The following is a 27813-nucleotide window of genomic DNA, read 5'->3' on the forward strand; positions in this document are numbered from 1 at the left end:
TGCCTGAGATTACAGAGCCAGTAACTACGTTAGAACCCTGTTCTGTCTGAACCCACAGTCCATATTCTTAACCAATACTCTTTTTTGCTGTTCTATAACAGAAAAAAGAGATGAAGTGGTGTACTATGACACTTACGAAAGCATGGAGGCCATGCTGGAGAAGGAAGAAATGGCAGCGTCTGCATACTTACAGAGAGAAGAGCTGCAGAAACTTCAGCAGAAAGCACGCCAGCTGGAAGCAAGACGTGGACGGGTTTCTGCCAAGAAATCCTACCTCAGAAATAAAAAGGTATTTAAATATTGCTTTTGTTCATTACTTAGTCTTTTATCCATATCTACTAATTTCATCTGTTTTGTCTTAAAACTTGCCTATGTTTTAAAAAACTAAGTAAGCGCTATCTCTTGTCAGTGCTCTATATGTTTATAGTGCTTTGAGAATTGCCCTCTTAAACACACTGGAACAGCCAATAGTGATGTTCTCTTTACCTCCAGAAATACAGTGACTCTGCTAAAGGGCACGACTACAGGATCCTTGATAATGCGATTCCTGGCTCCCTTTTTATTTAAGGAAGCCCAGTAATGTTTTACAAGTCCTGCTTCTGACCTTAGTCTTAAAGGAATTTTACAGATATTTATTTATTTAACTTTGATTACATTTCAAAATGTTTGATTCTTGATATTTGGAATGATTCATTTTGTGGAAATGTGATTCTTCCTATGTCTTAGAAAATGTTTTGCACTCTAGTCCAGATGTTAACTATTGTGGAGCTGTTTCTAGTCACTGTAAGTGTGGAGTTGAAATCTGAAACTAGCTCAACAACCTAGACCATACTGATGACTGTGTGGTACTGATTTACTTTAAGCTCAAGTATTATGAAAGTATGTCATGTTCTCTGAGAACCCACCTTCCTGCTCTTCACCACATTCCAAGGCTACCACTTCCTCATTTCACAGAAAATCAAAGACCTTTGCTTTTTGAAATAGATAGTTCTTTCACATAAAGAAACTCAGACAGACATGTCTCCACAGTAAGTCAAGAACCCAAGACCTTCTGTCACTTTGTCCATCAACAGAACAGAACCTTGGCATCCAGAGCCATGACTTTCACATAATTATGTGCCTTTGCTATTTCCCCATGACAGTAGTAATTGAAACCCACTGCTGTTACAGCCCTGGTTATGAGCTTCATTTCATGTTCCAGTCTGCATCAACCAGGTAAACATTCAGGCCAGGCGTGGTGGCTCATGCCTGTAATCCCAGCACTTTGGGAGGCCGAGGTAGCTACATCATCTGAGATCAGGAGTTTGAGACCAGCCTGACCAACATGGTGAAACCCTGTCTCTACTATAAATACAAAAAATTAGCTGGGCGTGGTGGCACACGCCTATAATCCCAGCAACACGGGAGGCTGAGGCAAGAGAATCACTTGAACCTAGGAGCGGAGGTTGTAGTAAGCTGAGATGGTTCCTTGAACTCCAGCCTGGGCAACAAGAGGGAAACTCTGTCTCAAAAAATAAAACCCATTGCAGTGATTTCAGCAGGTCGTATAGAACAGTTTTAGGGGAGAATGAAAAGTAAACGATTTCAGAAGAGCACACTTTTTAGAAATATTAGAAAGGAGTATTTTATCTATTACTTTTAGGTGTATAATGCAGGACTTTTGAGACTAGTTGGAATTTGCAAACCTGCAAGTTTTTGAAAATGCTGTGCAATTCAGACAATTCAAAGTCTGATTTCTTTTTTTTTTTTTTTTTTTTGAGATGGAGTCTTGCTCTGTAGCCCAGGCTGGAGGGCAGTGGTGCAGTCTCAGCTCACTGCAACCTCCATTTCCCGGGTCCTGGTTCAAGCAGTTCTCCTACCTCAGCCTCCCAAGTAGCTGGGATTACAGGCATGAGCCACCATACCCAGCTAATTTTTGTATGTTTTAGTAGAGACTGGGTTTCACCATGTTGACCAGTCTGGTCTTGAACATCTGGCCCCCTGATCCGCCCGACTTAGCCTCCCAAAGTGCTGGGATTACAGGCATGAACCACTGCACCCAGCCGTCTGATTTCATTTTAATTCACCAGTATGCTAGGTACATTGTTAGACTTAGGATACAAAGATGAGCAAGGCATAGTCCCTGCTCCTCCCAGTCTTGTAGAGAAGGTAAACCAGGTGAAGAACAGATGAGTGTTCTGCCAACCAATAACAGAGCAAGAGCAGGGAGTGACGAAAGCCTTCTCTGAAGAGATGACACTTGCACTGGCTTCTAACATCTGAATAGAAATTGGCCAGATTGATGGTGTTGGGGTAATTACAACAAGACAGAATAGTGCATAGCAAAGACCCTGAAGCAGAAAACAGCATGGTTTGTCAGGGCATTTTACATTGTAAGACATGCTGCAGGGCCGGGACCAGGTTATAGGAAATTTTATATACCACATTAACAAACCTGAGCTTTGTCTGAAGGTAGTGTAAGTTAAGCAGAGGAGTAATATGAACAGATTTACATTTTAGCAAGATAAAACAGCATGGAAAATAGGGTAGAGGGAGAAAAGACGGAAAGGTTCTGACTGGAAGATGTCATTATCCTCTACCTCAATATGGTTGAGAAGTTAAGACTATGAAATAAGTGAGCGGCTGTGCAGGGTAAGAGATGGACAAATCTTGAACTGTCTAGATTTCAAGAAGTAGAAAGTTAGTAGGATTTAGTGATGTGGTGAAGGAGGGAGGAAGAGCCATTCTCTATCAGCTCTCCGGTTTTTGGATTGGGCATTGGGGTAGATGGTGGTGTCACCGACCAAGATGGAAAACCCAGAAGAAGAGCATATATGGGTGGGAGGTGATTAGCTGAGTTTTAGACTTGCATATAATAGGTCTTGGACATCCAGGTAGAGATGGCTGTGAGACAGTTGGGCACGTGGGTCTTGTAATATGAGACTGTATGAGATGGTCTCAGAACATACTGAGCAGGTGATTTTTTTAACATTTTATTAATTTTTTAATAGAGACAGAGGCTCGCTATGTTACCTGGCTGGTCTCAAACTCCTGAGCTCAAGCAATTCTTGGCCTCCCAAAGTGCTAGGATTGCAGGTGTGAGCCACTGTACCTGGCCTGAGGAGAGTGTTCTTAGGAATGATGGGGTGGAAGTGGCCGCAGGCTGATAGGAAAAAGAAAAAGAGAAGGTGGTGGAGCAGGGTAGATACATAGTTTGAGGAGGAAAAACCTTCATTATATTTAATATTTCTAATTCAGAAAGCAAAACATTCTTCACTAGGGGTGAGGAGGAAGCATTGTAAAGGGCACAGGTTATGAAAGACTGAACCACTGCGATGTAGTGTGAGGAGAAGGGCTCTAAGGAAGAACACTGGGGAACATTTGAGAGTGTGCAGAAGAAAGGGATCAAAGAGAGTAATAGAAGTTGGAAGAAGCAGGAGAGCTTGAAGTCTCAAAAGTGAAGATGATGTTCCACACAACAGGGTGGTCAGCAGGCTCAGGTGCTCCAGAAAGGTAAAGGGAGAAAGAAATTACATCCAGTATTGGGAGAATACTGGGGCCTTATGTTGAGAATTTCAAGGAAAGTTGGGGGCAAGAAGTACATCTCAGTAGTCTGAGGAGGGAGTGCAGCAGAGGTCTAGAGCAGTGACTGATGGAATAGCAGAGGAAACTATACAGGTGAGGTGTGAAGAGGAGCAACTTGGTGACCACAGCCCACAGAGCTGTGTACTCTTCTAACAGCATTTTAGAGCCTGATTCAGGCTAAACTTAATACTAGTTTAGTATCAGCTCTTCCCTCTTTGGCAAGTGTTAGCTCATATCAATTTAATCAGTGTTCTGCAGTCTTCATTTCTATGTTAATCTATATCTGAAGTAGGGAAACCCAGCCCTGGAGAATCTCTCCATTTACATTTATGTGCCTGTACCCCAAGCCCAGCAACTGAGGTGGCAGAACTGCAGAGGGAAGGAGGAGTGAAATAAGGAAGGGTGGTGAGAAGATAGGAAATGAGAAATACTAAGTCCTACAAAGAAAGCTACTGAGAAGATCAAATATACAAGGGAAAAAAAATGCCTCCCTATGTAACACTATCCTATTTTCCCTTGTCTACATATCGACATGCCCAAGGTCACTGGCTTCTTGGTTTTTCTCACTCATAGTAAGATTGTATACACAGTTCATGTCCTGCCTCACCCCTCAAAAGAGTGGAGATAGGTGGTCTCCGGATGTGCTGGTGAAGTCAGTGTCTCTTTGTGATTAAACATTTCAAGAAGAGTAACAGTAAAAAACAATTTTCTAGGGCCGGGCGCGGTGGCTCACGCCTGTAATCCCAGCACTTTGGGAGGCCGAGGCGGGTGGATCACGAGGTCAAGAGATCGAGACCATCCCGGTCAACATGGTGAAACCCCGTCTCTACTAAAAATACAAAAAATCAGCTGGGCATGGTGGCGCGTGCCTGTAATCCCAGCTACTCAGGATGCTGAGGCAGGAGAATTGCCTGAACCCAGGAGGCGGAGGTTGTGATGAGCCAAGATCGCGCCATTGCACTCCCGCCTGGGTAACAACGAAACTCCGTCTCAAAAAAAAAAAAAAAAATTTTTCTTTGTTTTTTATCTTTAATTCTCCTGGTAGTCAAATGAAATTCAGAAATCTCAGAAAATTAGAATCATTTTCATACTTCCTCTGGTGGCAAAACCAGACCTGAGCTAACATGAAGTTATTTATTATTCCTCACTTTGACAATTCATTTTACTGCAAAAATACTATTATTAATTATGGGATATAGTTTCAGATCTTGCTTAAGTTATTAGGGTATATATGGTATATACAACTTAACCACCATTCTCTCTAAATTATCAAAAAACTTTTAATTTGAAAACATGTCTGACTTCTGTTCTAGAAAAGAGATTGTGGACCTGTATCCTCATTTATAAGCAAGGGAACCAACACTTCTAATAGTGACATAAATCACCTAAGGAAAAGCAGCTAATATGAGGCAGGGGTAGGATTCTGTCCAAGGTCTGTGACACTCAGAGACCTGAGTTACTGTATCACCAAATCATGATGCTGTCTAACATGGCCTTTGTTTTCTCCATTGTACTCGATAGATTCTTGCTAGGCAATAGAACAAACCAGAGTGGGTAAAGAACTGATGTAAAAAATTACATTTTGCTTTAAAATAGTTTACTGACTTCAAAAGGTTATTGTTTGACTTTGTCTGATCATTTTAGGCTGGGCATGGTGGCTCGCGCCTGTAATGCCAGGACTTTGGGAGGACCAGGTGGGTGGATCACTTGAGGTCAGGAGTTCAAGACCAACCTGGCCAACATGGTGAAATCCCTTCTCTACTAAAACGGAAATTAGCTAGGCGTGAGGGCATGCACCTGTAATCCCAGCTACTTGGGAGGCTGAGGTGGGAGAATCGCTTGAACCTGGCAGGTGGAGGTTGCAGTAAGCCAGAGATTGTGCCATTGCACTCCAGCCTGGACAACAGAATGAGACTCCATCTAAAAAAAAAAAAAAAAAAAAAAAGTGATCATTTTAGTATAGTTTAGTATAGCTTTGGAATGCTGGAGACTAACCCTTTTATCTGGAGAACTCTCAAAATAGTTACATTAGGAAGGACACAGGGTAAATGAAGATTTAGCTTGGTACTGCTAAAAAGTTGTCAGAATATGATACATTATTTTGTAAAGAAGCATATATCATAGTTATTGTAAAAATCCTGTTTTATAATGTGATTGGAAAATACATGCTTTTTATATAGTTTCTAAATAATTTTGATAATTTTGACTTTCTAGTCTTCCAGGTTTCTTGCATCTCATGTCTTTGACCAAAAGATTCAGATCCCATATTGTTTAAGCCAGTCTGGACAAAAAGTCATGGTCTTTTAACTTGTTGTCAGAGAGAGCTTAAGAATACATATTTTATATAAATAAATACTTATTCTTTTTTGCCTAGACATGTTTAAAGAGTATAATGAAGCCAGGTGCCATGACTCATGCCTGTAATCCCATCAATTCAGGAGGCTGAGGCAGGGGGATTACTTGAGGCCAGGAGTTCAAGACCAATCTGGGCAACATAGTGAGACCCTGTCTCTTAGAAAAAGTATAATGAGACTTGGAATCTTCTGGACACAGACTTCAAATCTGAAAGTGACCTTTCAGGACAACCCCCTTCAGTCTACCTTGCCCTGTCTCTCTCCTCCTTCAAAAAAGAGAAATTAGGAGGTCTGTAGAAGTTAATAGTTTAATAAAGGAGTCTTTTTTGTAAGATCCTGATTACTTGGCTTATACAGCTTCAGTAGTCCAGATAAGAAACAAGAGGTGGTCAGTGTGGTACTTTGTTCTGTAGGTGGTATATATTAAGATAAAAATCTATCAAATAAACTTTGATGTGGTGTTGTATTAAAACACGTTTTATGTATTTATAGGAAATATGTATTGCAAAACACAGTGAAAAAATGCAACAGCGCACTCGGATTGAAGATGAATATAGAACCCATCACACAGTACAACTAGTAAGTTTGGACTCAAAGATTTCGAATAAAACTTTATTTTTTACATGTTTTAGAGTGGATAAAATCTGTAGAGAACCATATAAAACTTATAACTGAAAATTAACATAGTTCACTTTATATAATGAGCAGTTTTTAGGCACATTTGATTGGAGAGCACAGAGTTCCTATATCCTCAACCCACACTCGTAGCCTCTCCTACCGTTAACATCTCATATATTCCTGTCCCCACACTTGATAGCCTTTCCACTATCGACATCCCCCAGAGTGGCCTATTTGTTAAAATCAGTGAAACACTGACACTCCCCAAAGTCTGTTGATTACATTAGGGTTCTTAGTGTTTTGTGTTCTGTTGGTTTTAACAGTGTATAATGACATGGATCTGCTATTATAGTTTCATATGGAATAATTTCACTTCCCCCCAAAATACCTTTGTTCCACTACTTATCCCTCCCTCTTCCCAAGCCCCTGGCATCTTCTTATAGTCTTCTTAGTTTTTGCCTTTCCAGTGTGTAGTTGGAATGATACAGTATATAACCTATTTGATTGGCTTCTTTAACTTAGTAATGTAGATTTAAGGTTGCTCCATGTCTTCATGGCTTGATAGCTCTTTTTAGCACCATATAATGTTCCATTGTGTGGATGGCCCACAGTTTGTTTATCCATACGCCTATTAAAGGACATCGTGGTTGCTTCTAAGCTTTGGTAGCGATGAATAAAGCTGCTATAAACATCCATGCAGGGCCTTTTGTGCATGTAAATTTCAGCTAATTTGGGTAAGTAACAAGGGGCATGAGTGCTGGAGAGTATGGTAAGATTGTATTTGGTTTTGTGAGAAACTGCAGAACAGTTTTCCATAGTGGCCGTTCTATTTTGAACTCCCACCAGCAATGAATGAGAGTTAAGGTTTTTCCACATCCTCTCTAGCATTTTGCTGTTGCCGCGTTTTTGATTTTTAGCTATTCTGTCAGGTGTATAGTGGTATCTTTGTGTGTGTGTGTGTGTGTGTGTGTGTGTGTGTGTGTGTGTGTGTGTGTGTGTGTCTGTTTGTCTGTCTGTCTGTCTGCAGGCATGGACTACTGTGCCTGGCTTTCATGGTTGTTTTAATTTGCAAATCTCTAATGCATGTTGTGTATATATATACACACACAGAAAGAGCGCATCTGTTCAAATGCTTACCTCTCTTCTTATATCTCTAGTAAGGTGTCTGTTCAGATCTTTGCTCTTTTTTTTCTTTTCTTTTCTTTTTTTGAGATGGATTCTCATTCTGTCACCAAGGCTGGAGTGCAGTGGCGCAATGTTAGCTCACTGCAACCACCACCTCCCAGGTTCAAGCAGTTCTCCTGCCTCAGCCTCCCTGGTAGCTGGGACTACAGACGTGCATCACTACACCCAGCTAATTTTTGTATTTTTAGTTATGGGGTTTGACCATGTTGGCCAGGCTGGTCTTGAACTCCTGACCTCAAGTAATCTGCCCTCCTTGGCCTCTCAAAGTGCTGGGATTACAGGCCTGAGCCACCATGCCCAGCCTTTTTGCCCATTTTTTAAATTGGATTTTTGTTTTCTTATTGTTGAGTTTTAGGAGTTTTTCATACATTTTGGTTTATAGTCCTTTATCAGATGTGTCCCCTTTTTTTGGCAAACATTTTCTCAGAATATGTAGCTTGTTTTCTCATTCTTTTGACAATGTCTGTTGCAGAACAGAAGTGTTTACTTTTAACAAAGTCCGATTTACCAGCACTTTCTTTCATGGTTCATACCTTTGGTGTTACATCTAAAAAGTCATTGCCAGTCCCAAAATCAGCTAGATCTGAGCCTATGTTATCTTCTAGGAGTTTTATAGTTTTGTGTTTTATATTTAAGTCTGTGATCCATTTTGAGTTAATTTTTGTGAAAGGGTATAAGGTTTGTGTCTATATTTCTTTTTTTTTTTTTTTTGGCATATGGACTTCCTGTTGTTCCAGCACCATTTCTTTCTTTAAAAGACTATCCTTTCTCCATTGAATTGTCTTTGTTCCTTTGTCAAAGATCAAATGATTCTGTCTCTTCAGTCTATTTTTGGGTGTCCTATTTTGTTTCGTTGATCTAGGTCTTTTGCCTCTCCATATAAACTTTAGAATCAGCCGTCAGTAGCCACAAAAAAATTGCTGGGATTTTGATTGGGACAGTTGAATTTATAAGTCAGGTAGTGATGACCTAATATTTTAATTTTATTTTAAAATACTTCTTTTTCTTTCAGTTTTTTTGCTTTTTTTTTTATTTCTTATTATCTCCACAGCCTTCTCCTACACCTAACATCTTAACAATATTGAATGTTCCTATCCACAAAGAATACTTTTCATCTATTTAATTCTTTGATTTCTTTCATTAGCGTTTTATAATTTTCTTCATAAAGATATTATATACCTTTTGTAAGATTCATACCTAAGATAGCTGGGTATTTCTTCTTCTTTGTGGGGGTGGTGGTAATATAAATAGGATTATGTTTTTAATTGAGAACTCCAGTTGTTTATTGCTGGTGTATTATAAAACAATTGACTTTTGTAAATTAAGCTTTTTATTTGATAATCCAGATTTTTTTTGGTCAATTTTCTTTCAGATTTTCTATATTTGTCTGCAAAGACAGTTATATTTCTTCCTTCCCAATCTGCATAGCTTTTATTTCTCTTTCTTACTGCATTAGCTAGGACTTCAGTATAATGTTGAAAAGGAGTGGTAAGGGGGACATCTTTGTCTTGTTCCTGATCTTGGCAAGAAAGCTCTAGTTTCTCACCAGTAAGTGTGATATTACCTGTAGGTTTTGGGATAGATGTTCTTTATCAAGTAGAGGAATCCCCTGCTCTATTCCTAGTTTGCTGAGAATATTAGTTCACTTTGTATAAAATTACATTAGAAACTTTCTTCTGCTCTCAGTATTGCTATGCCTCATCCCAACTACAATACATTATCCTGATAGTCATCTTTACAGACCTGACTTAAATTAGTTAACACCAGTACTTAAATATCAGAAATGCCAACGTGACCATATCTCTATATTTGCTTATTTTTAAAATTTTCTTTCTTTAGCATCATACTAAAGGCCAAAGGGCTTAAATTTGTCTGCATTACTCCGTAAGCTCATTCTGGCACATTCTTAGCTAACACTGCCCCTTACTCTTCATTTTAAACACATAAAATTAGCCAAACTACCCAGAAACTGTAAGATTACCTTTCTCCTAGAACCTAATTAATTAATGTACTTTTATTTTTCATTACTATTTTCTGTGGGTCAGAAACTGCTTTGTAAGATTAGTCAGGAGCCAACATGACAGTGAGGTGAGTAAGGTGCTCCCTGCTATCACCATTTGTACTTGCATTATCAGTTTGGTTATGAAGGTTCCACACTTCCAATTTTTTTTTTTAATAAAACATAAGATTTTGGTGGAGGGGAATAACTAATTAACTTTTAGTATGAATGCACGTATCAGATCTTTTTCCCAGATCTATTTTTGGGGCAACAGGGGTAAAAATTAGTAAATCAGTTCTTTCTGTTTTCCTTTTTTTTTTTTTTTTTGAGATGGAGTGTCACTCTGTTGCCCAGGCTGAAATGAAGTGGCTCTATCTCTGCTCACTACAACCTCTGCCTCCCAGGTTCAAGCCATCCTCCTTCCTCAGCCTCCTGTGTAGCTGGGACTACAGGCACATGCCACCATACATGGCTGATTTTTGTATTTTTAGTAGATGAAGTCTCACCATGTTGGCCAGGCTGGTCTTGAACTCCTGCCCTCAAGTTATCCACCCGCCTTGCCCTCCCAAAGTGCTGAGATTACAAGTGTGAGCCGCCGTGCCCAGCCAATAAATTGATTCTTAAGGGAATCCCAAAGATAAATGTCATCTGCCTTAGAATTTTGCCTAATAACTTTGGTTGGAATATATAATTGTCAGTGAATGAATATATTAAATAACTAGTCATCTTTAACACATACGAGTAAAACATAATGAAAGTTAGCTTAGATCAAAATAGATAATTGTTTTTCAAAATACAGATTCTGACCAGGCATGGTGGCTCATGCCTATAATTCCAGCACTTTGGGAAGCCAAGGCAGGCGATTCACAAGGTCAGGAGATCAAGACCATCCTGGATAACACAGTTAAACTCTGTTGCTACTAAAAATACAAAAAATTAGCCGGGTGTGGTGGCATGCACCTGTAGTCCCAGCTACTCGAAAGGCTGAGGCAGGAGAATCACTTGAACCCATGAGGTGGAGATCAAATAAGTGAGCCAAGGTCGTGCCACCGCACTCCAGCCTAGGCAACAGAGCAAGATTCCATCAATCAATCCATCAGTCAGTCAATCAGTATTCTTAAATATTCTTAGGTGTTAACCTTATTGCAACAGTTTCCCATGGAAATCCTTGTGAATTAAATATATGAGACTAAGGAAGTTTATTTTAATATTTGATATTAAACTCTCTAAAACAAAAATGTGAGAATTACTTATTACTATTTTAAACTGTTATTAGCTCAGAGACAAATGGAATATGAGAAGTCAGTTTTCCCCTTTAAAAAATGTACTCTTGTTTACTATAAGCACACTTATAACACTAGGCTTTCACTTCAAGAAAACATACATACATGAGTGGTGATTCCTCAAGGATCTAGAAATAGAAATTCCATTCGACCCAGCAATCCCATTACTGGGTATTACCCAAAGGAGTATAAATCATTCTATTATAAAGACACATGCACGTGTATGTTTGTCCAGCACTGTTTACAATAGCAAAGACCTGGAACCAACCCAAATGCCCATCAGTGATAGACTGGACAAAGAAAATGTGGCACATCTACACCATGGAATACTATGCAGCCATAAAAAACAATGAGTTTGTGTCTTTTGTAGAGACTTGGATGAATCTAGAAACCATCATTCTCAGCAAACTGACACAAGAACAGAAAACCAAACACCACATGTTTTCACTTATAGGCAAGTGATGAACAATGAGAACACTTGGGCACAGGGAAAGGAACAACACTCACAGGGCTAGGTCAGGGGGTGGAGGGGAGAGGAGGGATAACACCGGGAGAAATGCCTGATGTAGGCGACGGTGTGGGGCGTGGGGAATGGAGACAGCAAACCACCATGGCATGTATGTACCTATGTAACAGTCCTGCAGGATGCAGGATGTGCACATGTACCTCAGAGCCCAAAGTACAATAAAATAATACTAATAAAAAGATTTCTCAAAACAAGAAAACATACATGGTGGCTCACGCCTATAATCCTAGCCTTTGAGAGGCCAAGACAAGAGGATCACTTGAGCCCAGGAGTTCAAGACCAGGCTGACCCTGTCTCTAGAAAAAATTTTAAAAATAGCTGGGCGTGGTGGCGTATGCTTATCTCAGCTATAAGCATATGCAACATACAGGGAGGCTAATGCCTCTCTTTGGGCACATGCTAACTTATTTCAGGTTCTTAGAGCCCTTTTGAATTATGTTCCTGCATGGTGTGCTTTTGCATCCTTATGTATATTACTAGACTGCATTTTATTCAGAATAATTAGCCTACTACACATCCCCTCCCTTGCCCCCCCCCCCCCCCCCCCACTTTTTTGGTAGAGATAGTCTCACTGTGTTGCTCAGGCTGGTCTTGAACTCCTGGCCTCAAGCAGTCCTCCTGCCTCAGCCTCCCAAAGTGCTGGGATTACAGGCATGAGCCACCACACTTGGCTTTATTTTCCAGTTTCATATTGTCTCCCTGCCACCCTTATCTCTGTGCTTATACTTTCTTCTTAGGGTTTATGATATAATCATCCAACACGAATGCAGTGTTCTTTAGGGAAAAGCTGGTGGGGAAGAGGAGAGAAATGATAGAAGAATAGAATGGGAGTTGGATTTGAAAAGTACAGGAGAACAATGGAAGAGTGGTTAATTTCCATTTGAAATTATGTGGTCCTCTGGGAGGTATCTGTAGTTTTTTAAAACAAAGCCAGAAAATAAACAACCCATTTACCTATATAGAAAGCCTTTTCATTTATTTAACTAAAATTAATTTTACCAAATGAGATTTTATTATACAGCTTTTAGATAATTCAACTCTACGGGGAAAATTAAAAATTTGTTTAGATAACTGCCAACTATAAGGTGTGATATTAAACCAGATGATTCACAGATAATGCTTCCTTGAAGTATATTTTTCTAACTACTGGTTATATTGTTTGAATAATGTACAGTATCTAAATTACTGACCAAGTGGTTGCTGGTTTGATTTTTTTTTTTTTTTTTTGAGACAGAGTCTCAGGCTGGAGTACAGTGGCATGATCTTGGCTAACTGCAACCTCTGCCTCCCAGGTTCAAGCGATTCTTCTGCCTCAGCCTCCCAGATAGCTGGGATTAGAGGCATGCGCCACCATGGCTGACTAATTTTTGTATTTTGGGTGGAGACAGGGTTTCACCATGTTGGCCTGGCTGGTCTCGAACTCCTAACCTGAGGTGATCCAGCCACCTCGACCTCCCAGAGTGCTAGGATTACAGGTGTGAATCACTGTGCCTGGCTGGTTGCTGATTTTATTTTTAAAGTCATCTACATTTAAGTTTTTACACTAGAAGTATTTTACACTAAAACTGTGTATTAAAAACATTTCATGTTTCATGCTATAACAATTTTTGTTCAACGCATTTTCCCCTTGAGTCCATATTGGGATAACTTCTTATCTTTTGTCCTATTAAATGATAAAAATTGGGACACAACATAACAGAATTATTATTAATTTTTTACCAGAAGAGAGAAAAATTACATGAAGAAGAAGAAAGAAAAAGTGCCTGGGTTAGCCAAGAGAGACAGAGAACACTGGATAGACTTCGAACATTTAAACAGGTATTAAAAGTAATGGTCCATTTATTGTTTTTCATTGTTTTTAAAACAGAGCTACATATACATCCGTAGGATTTCTTTGTGTGAGGAAAAACTTGGTTTTCCCTTATTTATAAACTATTATAACCATGACAGTCCTTTTAAAAATTGTTTTGATGACATGGCTCCATTTCTTCTGGTTGTTTTCTGAATTAGTATTCTTGTGACCTTTGACCCACAGCTTCAGTAGTGTAAGAAGAATGATCAGGGCTTCTGGGAAACCTAGATGCCTCTTGAGTTTAAAAAATTAGTTAAATCACAACTGACTATCCAGCTCAAGCATCAACTTGTTATTTATTCTACATACATCAACCTGTGGTGGTAATACATAATGACCATTGGCAGAATTAGAAGGGGGAACAGCATATTTGAGAAATGCTTCAGCATTTCTCTTGCCAGGGTAGTAGCCCATGACTGCACACTGATACCCCAGTTTTCAAACATCTCCTCAGAAATATGCTGAAGCCTCACAGTTCTCATTTTTAAAGTACTTTGGAGCCTTACTTCAGTTGTGCATGCTGAAGGATCACCATATAGAGGTGAAGTAGGCTTTTGAACAAGTGTTACAGTGGAAAAAAGAGGTGGGGCAGGGGATAAGCCTTGTTATTAAGTAAATGTGCCTCATGCCTGTAATCCTAGCACTTTAGGAGGCTGAGGTAGGTGGATCGCTTGAACTGGGGAGTTCAAGACCAGCCTGGGCAACATGGTGAAACCCCGTCTCTACACAAATTAGCCTGGCATGGTGGTATATGACTGTGGTTCCAGCTATTTAGGTGGCTGAAGTGAGAGGATCATCTGAGCCAGGGAGGTTGAGGCTGCAGTGAACGGTGATTGCACCACTGCACTCTAGCCTGGGCAACAGAGTGAGACCCTGTCTCAAAAAAAAAAGTCTTATCATGGTAAAACATGTAAAATTATAAAATGAGAGTTCTACCATTAAGTACTTCAAAAAATGTAATTATTCTTCATTCTGTCATAAAATGGATTATTAGTTGTTGGAGCTTTTTAAAAATGCCAAGTAACCTGCTAAAGAATGTTTTAATTTTCTCATGTGTGTGCATTTGAAAACATAGGAGACTAGTTTCTTTTTGCATACCAGTAGCATTTATACATTTGACTTAACATCATTTATATTTTGTATTTTACATGCTATTTGTTTTATACATTTAGTAGTTTTAGTCACTAAAAATCCTTTTATCATAATTTTGAATATTTTACTTAATTGTGGATTTGATAAGCAAATAATAAATTCATAATTGTTTGAAAGTTATTAGATACTTTTGGATTTTCTGTATAACTTTAAGGGTAAAATAACCAGTGAGTTAACATGACATCTTTTTTTCTGAGACATAGAGTCTCGCTTTGTCACCCAGGCTTGAGCGCAGTGGTGCGATCTCCACTTACTGCAACCTCTGCCTCCCGGTTTCAAGTGATTCTCCTGCCTCAGCTTCCCGAGTAGCTGGGACTACAGGTATGTCCCAGCATACCCAGCTAATTTTTGTATTTTTAGGAGAGATGGGGTTTGCCATGTTGGCCAGGCTGGTCTTGAACTCCTGACCTCAGGTGATCCAACTGCCTTGGCCTCCCAAATTGCTGGGATTACAGGTGTGAGCCACCATGCCTGGCCACATAACATCTTTTATTTAAAAGAGAAAATAAATCAGCATGTGCTCATAAATTGTTTTAATAACATTTAACCAGTTCCAATAACTTCTGATATTTTAGAGGTATCCTGGGCAAGTCATACTTAAATCAACCAGATTACGACTAGCTCATGCAAGAAGAAAAGGTGCGGCAAGTCCTGTTCCCCGAGAGGATCAGTGTGACTCTCTACCAAGTGTGTTACAGGTAGAAGAGAAAACTGAAGAGGTAGGAGAAGGAAGAGTCAAGAGTGGGCTGTCACAGACAACAGAACCCCAGATCCTTGTACAACTTGAAGATACTTCATTAACACAACTTGAAACCACTTCATTACCTCTCAGTGGTGTTACCTCTGAATTGCCTCCCCCTGTATCTCTTCCACTTTTGAATAACAACCTCGAACCATGTTCTGTTACCATAAGTCCACTCCCACCCCCTCTTCCTCCAACACCACCACCTCCCCCGCCTCCTCCCCCTCCCCCTCCACCACCACCTCTGCCTGTTGCTAAGGACAGTGGCCCAGAGACACTGGAGACAGATCTGCCTAGAAAGGAGGGGAATGAGAAGAGGATCCCAAAGTCAGCCAGTGCACCCTCAGCACACCTCTTTGATAGCAGCCAGCTGGTCAGTGCACGGAAGAAGCTCAGAAAGACTGCTGAAGGTTTGCAGAGGAGGAGAGGTATGTCAAGATATTTTCATGGTCTATCTGTTATATAACATCGGGCACAGTTAAAAAAAACTATATATATTTTTTGACATTGCAAAGCTTAAACCATTTTATTTTTGAACATTATTTTGATAGTAAACAGGTTTTCAAAATCACACTAGAGGAGAATTCTTAGCAACCCACATCTACAAATGCATGAAATACACAGAAATGTATACCTTCTTGAGCTGTTAGGCATGTTTTAAAAACAGATATTCTAAAGTTATACATACTGTTTGGTAATGTATAATTACCAAATTATGTATTACCTTCTTTTGTGTTAGGGGAAAAAATCTGATTTTAAACCTGAGTAGTTTTTTTTTTTTTAAAGTACTCATATCAGAAAGGGTAAACCATCTGGTCAGGACTGTCACCAAAGGGAAGACATTGGCAGGATTATGTAACATTTGTTCATACATTTGTTGAGGATTTTTGTATATTTGTATAAAGAAGCAAAGAAGAATAGGGAATAATCTGTTCAACTTACGTTGTACAGATAAATGTGCCTCAGTAAGGTTACTATTTTTTTCTGTTTTTTTTTTTTTTGTTATGAGATACTCAAGCACAAATAAAATTATTTCTAAAAAGAACAGAGAATAATCCTTGCCTTTGCCTTTAAGGAATTTGAATTTTGCACGAGCAGAACATTATATAATTGTTACGTATTACTTGCATATTATGTATTAATCTGAAGGACTATTCTATAAAACATTTCTTGATGTAATCTGAGTAGGATTTCACATGTAAAACAACCAAATGAAAAAAGCACAACCTCCATAATGAACAAAAATGTAATTTTTAAAAATAAAAGGTGTAACCCAATCACCCTGAATTTGGGGGGAATCTCACCCATAATACTCCTAACACCACCTTCCAGTTCCTAATCTGGTCACTTCTCTCATGTAGGAAATGATAGGAATACCAATAGTACCCACCATGGATTGGGTCTTGGGATTTTCTAAAAAGAATGATGATTAGGATGGATCCCTTGTCTTCTGGTTGCCTTCTGCACACATTTCGTGATCCACTTTGCAGATGTTATTTCAGTGTCCTGTGCTTTAACAGTCACAAACAGTAGAGCTTCTATAGTTTTATTCTAATTAACTGCAATCCAAACTGTGATACTGTTCTGTTTCATTTTCCAAAGTGAGCTCACCCATGGATGAGGTGCTAGCCTCCTTGAAGCGTGGTAGTTTTCATCTGAAAAAAGTTGAACAGCGAACTCTGCCTCCTTTTCCTGATGAAGATGATAGTAATAATATCTTGGCACAGATAAGGAAAGGGGTAAAACTGAAGAAGGTACAGAAGGATGTTTTGAGAGAATCCTTCACACTTCTTCCTGATACAGACCCTCTAACACGGAGCATCCATGAAGTTCTTAGAAGAATTAAAGAAGCATCCCCAGAGTCAGAGGACGAAGAGGAGGCTTTGCCTTGCACAGACTGGGAGAACTAACAAGTAAATGGCCTTATTGTCTTCAGTAGCATTCAGTAATACAGCTTTTATTTTGGATGATGAGGTTTGGAGTATTTTTTATTGAGTCTGAGGCATATTGTTTGTTTCACAGCCGAATTTTAGCATGGATCATATTTGTGAATTTCAGGTTTTAATTCTGTAGTTTCTAGAAACTTAAGATAACTTTTTAATGGTGATTGCTATGTGAGTATTTTTTTAGATGTCCTCCTTGTTAAAAATTTCTGGCATACGGCTATAATTGCAAGTAAAGCGATGGTCTCATTCTTACCCTAAAAAACAGAAAAGGGCCCAGTGCGGTGGCTCACACCTATAGTCCTAGCACTTTGGGAGGCTGAGGCAGGTGGATCACTTGAGGTCAGGAGTTCAAGACTAGCCTAGCCAACATGGTGAAACCTTGTCTCTACTTAAAATACAAAAATTAGCCAGGTATGATGGCAGGCGTCTGTAATCCCAGCTACTTGGCAGGCTGAGGTAAGAGAATCTCTTGAAGCTGGGAGGCGGAGGTTGCAGTCGCGCCACTGCCCTGTGCAACAGAGTGAGGCTTAGTCTGAAAAAAAAAGAAAAGAAAAAAGGCTTTTCAGGTGCAGTGGTTCAGTGGTTCAGTGTTTGCTACTGTAGTCCCATTTACTCAGAGGTTGAGGCATGAGGATCTCTTGAGCCCAGGAGTTCAAGTCCCAGCTTGGCAATATAGCGATACCCCTGTCTGTAAAAAGAAGTCAATAATTTTTTTTCTTTTTTAAGAAAAGGCTTTTCTAACGAAATATTTCAGTAACAAACTGTTAGGCACACTGAATTTTGATACCATGTTAGCTGACCTCAGAGGAGTTTTCTAAGATCAATCTGGAAAAATCATTGCATTGTCTGATTATTTAACTTTTTAAACCCTTAAAAAAAACTACTTATACCTGTCAGTTACTATATAATCTAGATACATTTGCAGGTATCATTAATATATAAAAATCATATACATACCTAGTGAATATTCTTGTACATATTAAGATTCTCTCTGGTTATACATGTGGCATTTTCCTAATAGAGAGCTGTAGTCGACTACATTTAATAAGCTAATTATAGGATAATATGGCACAAATTATACCAAATATAATCAGTTAAGATAACATGCTATAAATAGTATGTAAAATTTATAATGCTGGTAAATGAAATGTAATTTGTATAAAATTATATATAGAGTATGCAAACATATTCTATTAATTATTCTTTCTTGATGGAATATATATCTCTGAGCTTCAAACATTCACCAAAGTAGGGAAGACTTGAGTCCTAGAAGGACTAAGTAAAGGAATAATAAATTTATGTGTTAGCCTGTGAATTCTTTTTGTTGAATTTTTTTTTTTTTTTTAACTTTAGAGACAAAGTCTCCCTCTGTGGCTCAGGCTGTCATGCGGTGGCACGTTCATGGCTCACTGCAGCCTCAGCCTACTGGGCTTAGGCATCCCAAGTAGCTGGAACTCCAGATGCATGCCACCATGCCAGGCTAATTTTTTTATTTTTTGCAGAGATGGGGTCTCCCTATGGTTGCCCCAATTAGCACAGTAATTCCTAAAACATGTTTGATCATAAGAATTTGGGAGCTTATTAAAAATGCATATTCTATCCTTAAGAATTAAAAAAGGAAAAAAAGATATATATATATATATATACACACACACATACCGCAGTGGGTATTTGTAGGTTGTCTCCCACTTCAGAGTTCTTGCTACATGTGTTGTCTCCTCCTGCTGTAGCTTCTCAGGAAGCTGCTTAAGCTTGTGCCTAAAACTGCCATCTTTGCACTAATTCCACAGCTGGACCTTCATTTGTGTGTTTAGCTATTTCATTACAGATGGTCCACAGTGGCCCATTCATGGCACACCAGCAGCTGCTCAAGTCAGCCCGTCCTTGTCTGTCTCCTCCCATCCCACCATATCCTGCCTAACCCTAGACATTGCTTCAGCGTTTTGTATACTCATGTGGCTGGGATGTTACTCATAGCTTCTGGCTACTAATTTAGCTTTATTATCAGATGATAAGAATATGGTGCATGGTGTATACCACTTTGAAAATGGCTTAAAACTTTTTTTGGGGGTGTGCAGACTGTTGATGGTTGGAATGTGTCATACAACGTTGAGAGAGAAACAGTGAAACACTCAGAAAATGTATGAGCTTGGAAATGTGCAGTCACCCTTACTAAATTACCCCAGAAGCAAACCATATACTAATACAGATTGATTAGGCAGTGATGAAGCAGCCGTGTATCACTACTTTGTGATAGTGGAGACTGCAGTGCTGTGAACTTTTAGATAATTGTCTACAAATTACTAAAAAGGTTTTGCTGCAATTTGTATTTTCCATTAATTTATTAGATTTCTTCTTTCTTTTTTGAGACAGAGTTTCGTTCTTGTTCTTGTTGTCCAAGCTGGAGTGCAGTGGTGTGATCTCAGCTCCTCTGCTTCTCAGTTCAAGCAATTCTCCTGCCTCAGCCTCCCGAGTAGCTGGGATTACAGTCACATGCCACCACTCCCAGCTAATTTTTCTATTTTTGTAGAGACAGGGTTTGACCATGTTAGCCAGACTGGTCTCGAAGTCCTATCTCAGGTGATCCACATGCCTCTGCCTCCCTAAGTACTGGGATTACAGGTGTGAGCCACTGTGCCTGTCCAGATTTCTTGATTGTAGATTTTGTCATTAATGTAATGATATACTTTTGTTTTAAGAGCTAATTTCTTCAATCTTCATGAAGTAGATAATGAAGGTCCACTGTTCTGCCTTCTTCACTCCCCTCTGAAACTCTTCTAACTCTTCCCAGAGATAGCATAGTCGTGTTCAAGGAAATTTCTTAAAATATGTGTAATTACATAGAGATTTAAAATAAGTTTTAGGCTTGGCATGGTGGCTCAGGCCTGTAAGTCTGTAGCACTTTGGGAGGCTGGTATGGGCGGATCACTTGAGCCGAGGAGTTCAAGACTAGCCTGAGCAACATGACAAAACCCATCTCCACCAAAAATACAAAAAGTAGTATTTTTGTTGTGGCTCACACCTGTAGTTCAGCTACTTGGGAAGCTGAGGCAAATGGAAACCTTTCTCAATATAAGTTTCTAATTTGTTTCCCATGAGAGTCATCTTTTTTTTTTTTTTTTTGGAGATGGAATCTCCCTGTATCACCCAGGCTGGAGTGCAGTGGCACCATATCAGCTGACTACAATCTCTATCTCCTGAGTTCAAGTGATTCTCCTGCCTCAGACTCCTGAGTAGCTGGGATTACAGGTGTGCCACCATGCCCAGCTAATTTTTTTAAAGTTTTAGTAGAGATGGGTTTCACCATGTTGGCCAGACTGGTCTCGAACTCCTGACCTTAAGTGATCCACCCGCCTCAGCCTCCCATAATGTTGGGATTACAGGCGTAAGCCACCATGCTGGGCCCCTGTGGAAGTCTTCTAAAGTAACTATGGCAGTGCAGTTCAATAAAAATACAGTGTGAGACATGTAATTTTAAAATGTCCAATAATTACGTGAAAAATGAAAAGGAACATGTGAAACTAATGTTTGTAATATTTTATTTGACACAGTGTAGCCAAAGTAGTATCCTTTAACACATAATCAACATAAAATTATGACATGGCTTTCTATTTCTTTTTTTATACTGTCTTCAGAATTCAGTGTATGATTTATATATGCTAGTAGCTCATTTCAGTTTGAATGCTAAGTATTTGATACTTAATGATAAATGTCCTACCAAAACAGTAAAATTGTATTTAATGGAAAAATACTTTTTACTGTTTTAGATTTTTAAATCAAACTGGATTAAGTCAAACTAAATCAGTCACACTAGACACATATCTAGTGCTCATTAATGACATAAGCTACAGTATTAGAAAATGCAGAACTGTATTCAGTTGGTACTTTATTCATGTTCCTGTCAGCTTTTATCTGATGAGTATGTCTTTTATATAAATGCTCCTGTGCCGTGGGTAAGCCCCATAGATCTTAAGCACAACACTTTTCAATAAAAAAAAGCCCGGGTGAAGTATTCATTTAAAGACTGCCTGTCCTTTAAATGTCAGTCAAACAAAAACTCTTTCTACCGCATTTTGAAGATACCATTTAATTGTTCTTACTCTACTAGCAGTTTATGGGGCAGATAGTTTAGACCAAATTTACCTTTTCAGTATACAGTTTTGATACAGTATTAGAGTAAAAGAAAAATGAAAATCTAACAGTCTATTAAAAGTGATCAAAATCTGTATTTAGATTATTTTGTTTTCATTTTTACTGCTTTAGGCATACAATCATGGCCTTTTGTAAAAAATGTCATTTGTATACTTTTTGAGGGAATGTAAACATACTATCTTTAAAGGGTTGTTTTTTAATGGTATTATTTTGTTTGTAAACAGGTGACTTAACAGAAGAAAAATATCATTCAAGATTGGTTCTGATTCTTTGGAAAATAACAGTTTAAGCACTTGGTTCCTCAGTTGGATAACAATAGATCCAAAGTGCATTGATTCAGTCATGTGAAGAAAGGAAGCACAGTTGGCAGGTTATCACTTTCCAGTCATTCCAATAGATGATGGTTAACACGAATTTTACACGTACAATGTTCCTGGCTGCAATGAAGAAAAGGCCTTCTGGAGCTTTCTGTTTTTTAAGCACATTCTCCTTCCATCTACCTATTTACATCCTTGTAATGGCCAGTTAAGCTAGGGCTTGCTCTAAGTTGGAAGAACACTGGGTTGACAAAGATCTACTGTGAGCTATATTGGGACTGCTTTCAGAACCATCTTTCAGTGCACTGAAAAGTCATCTGAAAAAATAGCTTCTTCCATATCAGCTTATATTAAATTCTGTGACACTCTGAAAAAGTTGATCATGATAGCTCCAAGTCAGGATTTAAAATCAGATGGAAATACACCTAAAATCTCCACATTACTTATTTCCAAAGGATTTTTCATAAAGATATTCAGCAACATCTGAAAAACTGCATGGAGATATATCTATTAATGTGTTCACAACATGATATATTTAACATGGCATATTTTTAGGAGTCTTATACTTTGTAAGGTTTTGAAGTTTCCATGCTTTTAAATCACTCTTCATAATTCTGAATTTATAATTTCGAATTTTATGTGCATCCTTGTTTATGGGAGACAATACTTTGATAATATTTCAAATTATTTTTATTTTGTTTGAACTATTGCTTGATTGCTACGACTGACATGACTTTCCTATTGAGAATCAGAAATCAAGATTCAAAAATAGGGATGCAGATCTTAACTTTTTTCCAAACCACCATTTTATGTTTTTATGTTTATGCTCCACAGTGAAAAGCATGTGCTCTACAAAGATAGAAAGTAGACAAAGCAGACAAGTTTCCGTGGCTGGTATTTCACCATCTTCAGATGCACTGAATGGAATTTTGGGAGAAAGCCTTTGTGTTGTCACTAAAATTTTAAACTTACACACAGCTTTAGGTGCTCATTTTGGCTGTGATGGAGTCCTGAAGGACACATTGATCGGAATATTCAACAGGATTGTCGTAGGTTTGAGTGAATGTAGATTGTTGGACTCGGTGTGTAGTACCCTGTACATGTAATTCTGCATAAGACAGATCTTGGCCTTTCTGTGGAGGGAGTTAAGAACTAAAATACCAAAAAAGAACTTTTATTTCTTTTAAGGCAATTCTCTGACCTAAATTCAGAAACCAGTACTGGAGCAAAAGCCCAGTGCATATGAATTGGTTTTGCTGGAGAAAAAAAGAAATGCTCACACTTTTGTTATTTTAAAATGTTTTCTTGAAAATAATTAATTAGGGAGAAAATTTTCTGGCAACAGGTTATATGGACAATTTCTTTTTATTATTTCAAAACAAAAAACAGGCACACGCCACCATGCCCCAGCTAATTTTTGTATGTTTTATAGAGATGGGGTTTTTCCGTGTTGTCCATGCTGGTCTTGAACTGGACTCAATCTGCCGCCCTCGACCTCCTAAAGTGCTAGGATTACAGGCATGAACCTGACAAAATCTTTTATTTAAATATAGTATGTTTATTGATGAGACTAGGAGCTTCTGTGCAGCATCTTCATAATACATTGGTTTTGGTTCCCACACTATTCCCACTTCTTGTCTGGAAAGTTCAGAAATCCAGATGTAACATGGAAACTTCATCCCAAAACAGCATGGAGGTGGTGATAGTGTCCTGTTTGCCCTTGGTAAAATATTAAAGCATATTTCTTAACCCAAAGAGTGACAAAAGTTAAAGCAAATTTGCAAACCTTTACAAAATCATGTATCAAGTTTATGCTATCCAATTTTTAGGTACCCATGTGTCAAAATTTCACATATCCAGTTCTTTGGGTGCTTGTTCATGACTTTTTTTTTCATTTATTCAAATTCAGAAAAATACAGACTGATGTAGTGTTAAATTAGCCAAAACCCCTGGAATGTTCATATATTGAGAGGGAATTTGCTACTCTTTTAGTGTTGGGTTTCCATTATAAAATAGGCTCATTTATACATCTGTCCTGTGGTCTGTCTTCCAGAGTGTGCTGTAATAAATCTGTAGCAAAGAGTGGAGGGTGGAGAGTGTGCAGAACTCCTCTCAGCCTCATAGATGCATCCAACTCTCTCAACCCATTCTGTTACAGTGCTCCGTGAGTCACCTCACACCTGAAGATAAGGAGGTTAAAGCAGAATATTGTTGGTAGCCAGCTGTGCCCACTGTCTTGTAAATAACTTTCCATCACACCCATTTCCTTGCCTCAAGGTGCAGGTTCCTACGTCTACAAAATTTCAAATGACTGCAGGTCAGAAACCTTTGGTGTTACAAATAATAATAAAAGTTCAGATAATTAGGGTCTGCTTGTCCATCAAGATGACATTACCAGTGGAACCGACCTGTTAATTTTAACGTGGCTTCAGAACCCAACAAAAATTATGTAAGCCTGGTTAAATTTCCTCTTTTCTTCTTGCCCCTAATAAAGTGAGGATCTTTGGCCTTAATACTCAATTTGTGTATATTTAGTTGTGATGGTACTTATAAATGCTCACATTTCCAGTTCCAAACTTGCCTGTGCTTTCTATGTGCTTCAAAATATTTGACGCTTAAATTTCTGTTAATATATGATTTCTGTATCCACAATCAGCTGTTTGCTTATGCTGAGTCAATTCAGAAGATAATTTGCCAGTCTGGTCTCAACTGCAATGCATTTAAAATAGGGAAAACAAGTAAATGAGTTTGAGATGTTTTGACATTAATATTACTGCCCACTTAACTGTGAATTTCAAATGGCTCCTAATGCAACCAAAATTACAACCAATGTAGCACATATAGGAAAGCTATTCTTAATGATTTTAAATGCTTGTGTATATTACAGCAGTATGAGGAGTGCCTGGGTAAAGAAAATTTTTAAAAGATGAACAATGGCTTTGCTTGTATTGTATAGGCTTATTGAGTTTGTGAGCAGCATAAAAACATTCCTTAATTCTTCATTGTGGAACTGAAATATTTCTGTAATGCATTTTTTAAAAGGAGACTCCTAGATACAGCTATAGTAGTGGGAATAGAGAGGTAGAGCTTTTCTCATAAGATGAAACCAGAAAATAATTTTCAGCACTTTTACTTTATGTAATGAGCAAAAAAATTGTTTCTACAAAGTTGAACTATGTAGTAATATTTGGTAACACATGGCATGGCTACTTTATGTCATAAAATGTGTGTTAGTTGCAAAGCATACTTGGGTCATAGTAGACACTAAGAATTAAAACTCTTAAATCAGTGAAACAAAAATGAATGGGCAGCATTCTCTCTGTTTGGAATGGGATCAGTATACAATTAAAAAATTTAATTTTACACATTCCCTAAGACACCATTTTTAAGTTACATTCACTGAGTGTATTTGTATAAATTTAAGTCAGTGCTTTTAGCCGAGGCAAAGCTTTTTCATGAACTAAATACAGGGTTTTTTTGGTGTTTTTTTCAGCTTTATTATTGAAGTATTACAAACTTAATATTAGATACACTATTGGGTCCCTAAGGGCTCTGTCAGGGAGTTGAAATTTCATATGCTTTACCAGATTACTTGTAAAAAATGAACAGCTGTAAAAACATTTCAAAACTATTGCAAACACATTGTTAAAATGCAACCATTTGATAAAGCAGAAACCTTAAGTTTTGCCTAATTATTGCACTAAATGTAAATGATAACATAAAATTAAATGTGCATTTTAAACAGATTCTGTTTCCCACTTACTGCTTAGCATAGAAAAAGAGCTATGCTTAGAGGAGTGACCAGCAAGATTGATTTTAGATGGAAGAGGGGTGAGAAAGCGGAAGCACCTTACTGTTGGAGCATGTTGCATCTATTTAGTGCCACTGAACAATTCAGTGGTTATTTCTGAACTTTGCTGCAAAGTGCTCTTTAGTTAAAGCACATAAAGAAGGGTCACTGCTTAATTGCTTTCTAAAATAAAGCAATGGTATTTTTTATCCTATATAGTGTAATTTAAAGTTTTCCTATAAAGTGAGTTTATATTGCTGCCTAAACTGTTATGTAAACAAAGGGTTTTTAAAGGCGGGAGGGAGTCTGGATTCAGTGAGTGTGTGTCTGTGTGTGTGAATGTATGAAAAGTTTCCCCATTGTGTTATTTTGAAGATGTATTTATTGTAAAGTTTTCTATGTTTTGCCCACAGCAAATGTACAACTTGGCAGTTGGCAGGATTTAATTGATTGAATTCCAAATTTATACTGTCTCTCCCCTTCTGCAGACACATGCCACTGTAAGGTGCATGTACAGAAAATACCTCTGAGGTTGACTTGTTAAATAATTGATGAATGTTATTTCACACTGAATCTCAAAGCAGTCATTTGTTTTGCAGATTAGGGGAAAGTTTTGTTTTTTGCTGGTTTTTATTTTTAATTAGGTACACTAAGAGTGGTTAAATTTGGAGGAGTTGTTGGTGGGTAGGAAAGACCTTGAAAAGTGATGTTTAGATGAAAACAAAAGGTATGGATATTGGTGACAGAGTTCAGTTTTAACAAGGGAAATGTTGGGATTTTTTTTTTCACTTGCATGTTTTATGGATAGCTATCAAAGGGTGTAACAAGTTATTCCAACCTTTCCCAATACTAATTACATTGATTTAAGAAGTCTGCATAATCACTCGGTGGCATTTTCCCTTCATTTGTGAACCAAGAGGGGTAAATGATGCATCCCATACAATGACTTCTGACTTAACTTTTGACAGAATCTCCATTGTCTCATTGAATTTCGCATCGTATTGTAGGTCTTTCCAAGTGTGAAACCGTAATATGTAGTTAATGAAAAATGGAAGGCTGCAGATTGTTTTGCATGAATAATTAATTGCCCATTAGGGCTAAGAAGACTGACATGATTTTTATCAGTTCTGGGTAAATGAAAATTTTAATGGAAAACTGATTCACCATTTACTAGCTTTGTGCAATATTAAAAGGTAGAAGCAAAACACTAGCACATTGTGCTTGGCTTGTAAGGATGGCTTTAATACCATTACATTAAATGGACAGTGTGCACAGTGTATTGTAAATGCCAACTCTTGCAAATTTACAATACCTAAATATGTTCAATTAACATTCTAAAGTATTAAAAGTACAAAGGAAAAACTAAGCAAGCATTTATAGCAATACCATGAAATCTCCAGTAATTGTTTTGACTGTTGCCTTTTGCTCTTTAGTGCAACTTTTCTGCATTGTAATTGTATTGCTTTGTATTTCATGTTTTTTACACTCATGACTTCAGAGTTAAGTACTTGTGCACCAAGTATTGCAATCACCTTTCTCTTGTTGTACATGCAATGTAACAACCTACAGTTTTGGTGCTTTTAACAATATTTCTCTTTTTCTTTAATAAAGGATATTTATTTGAATTAACCTGATTTTGTTTGTTTAAAATGTCAGTGGTACGTATTTTCATTTTATTTCAAATAGAAGGAGCATAGCAGGTTGTGTATCTGTTATTATGTTACAAACGTGGAGAACAGGATCCAGAGACTCCATGCCTGTACTTCTGCGTCTTCCTGAGCACTGTTTGTTGTGAAGTATTTTGATGGCAACTTTCTTTGTGCTATTAATGGACTTTCTCGTTGTTTGTTTGTAAATACAAAGTTTGGAAGTGCTGACTTCCAAGTTAGTTGGAAAAAAAAATTATTTTTTTTTTCAGATGGAGTCTCGCTATTTTGCCAGGCTGGAGTGCAGGTGATGCAATCTCGACTCACTGTAACCTCCAACTCCCTGGTTCAAGCGATTCTCCTGCCTCAGCCTTCTGAGTAGCTGGGATTACAGGCATGCATCACCATGCCCAGCTAATTTTTGTATTTTTAGTAGAGATGGGGTTTCACCATGTTGACCAGGATGGTCTTGATCTCCTGACCTCGTGGATCTGCCCATCTCGGCCTCCCAAAATGCTGGGATCACAGGTGTGAGCCACTGCGCCTGGCCCCAAGTTGGAAATTTTTTAAATGCTTTTATTTTAGTAGTCTGTGATCATCTAAATGGGGATAGGAAGAGACAGGGATTAGGCTTTCCACTGAAACATGGAACTAGATTAACAAGAACCCAGCAGATAGCCTTACCTG

General features: G+C 38.2%; 1 protein-coding gene across 1 annotated transcript in view; it reads left to right on the plus strand.

The window, feature by feature from the left end:
• Nucleotides 1-27110, plus strand: part of JMY (junction mediating and regulatory protein, p53 cofactor) — a 103912-nt gene extending 76802 nt beyond the window's left edge. The window contains exons 6-11 of the mRNA XM_021673224.2: nt 102-289; nt 6411-6497; nt 13252-13347; nt 15109-15703; nt 16878-17188; nt 21598-27110. Coding sequence (XP_021528899.2) covers nt 102-289; nt 6411-6497; nt 13252-13347; nt 15109-15703; nt 16878-17185 — 1274 coding nt within the window. The 3' untranslated portion in view covers nt 17186-17188; nt 21598-27110. The remainder of the gene's footprint in view (nt 1-101; nt 290-6410; nt 6498-13251; nt 13348-15108; nt 15704-16877; nt 17189-21597) is intronic.
• Nucleotides 27111-27813: the final 703 nt, after the last annotated feature.

This window comes from Aotus nancymaae, unplaced genomic scaffold (genome assembly GCF_030222135.1).
Source record: "Aotus nancymaae isolate 86718 unplaced genomic scaffold, 86718_ANA_hifiasm-v0.15.2.pri h1tg000014l, whole genome shotgun sequence".
In the NCBI taxonomy this organism is placed as follows: domain Eukaryota; kingdom Metazoa; phylum Chordata; class Mammalia; order Primates; family Aotidae; genus Aotus; species Aotus nancymaae.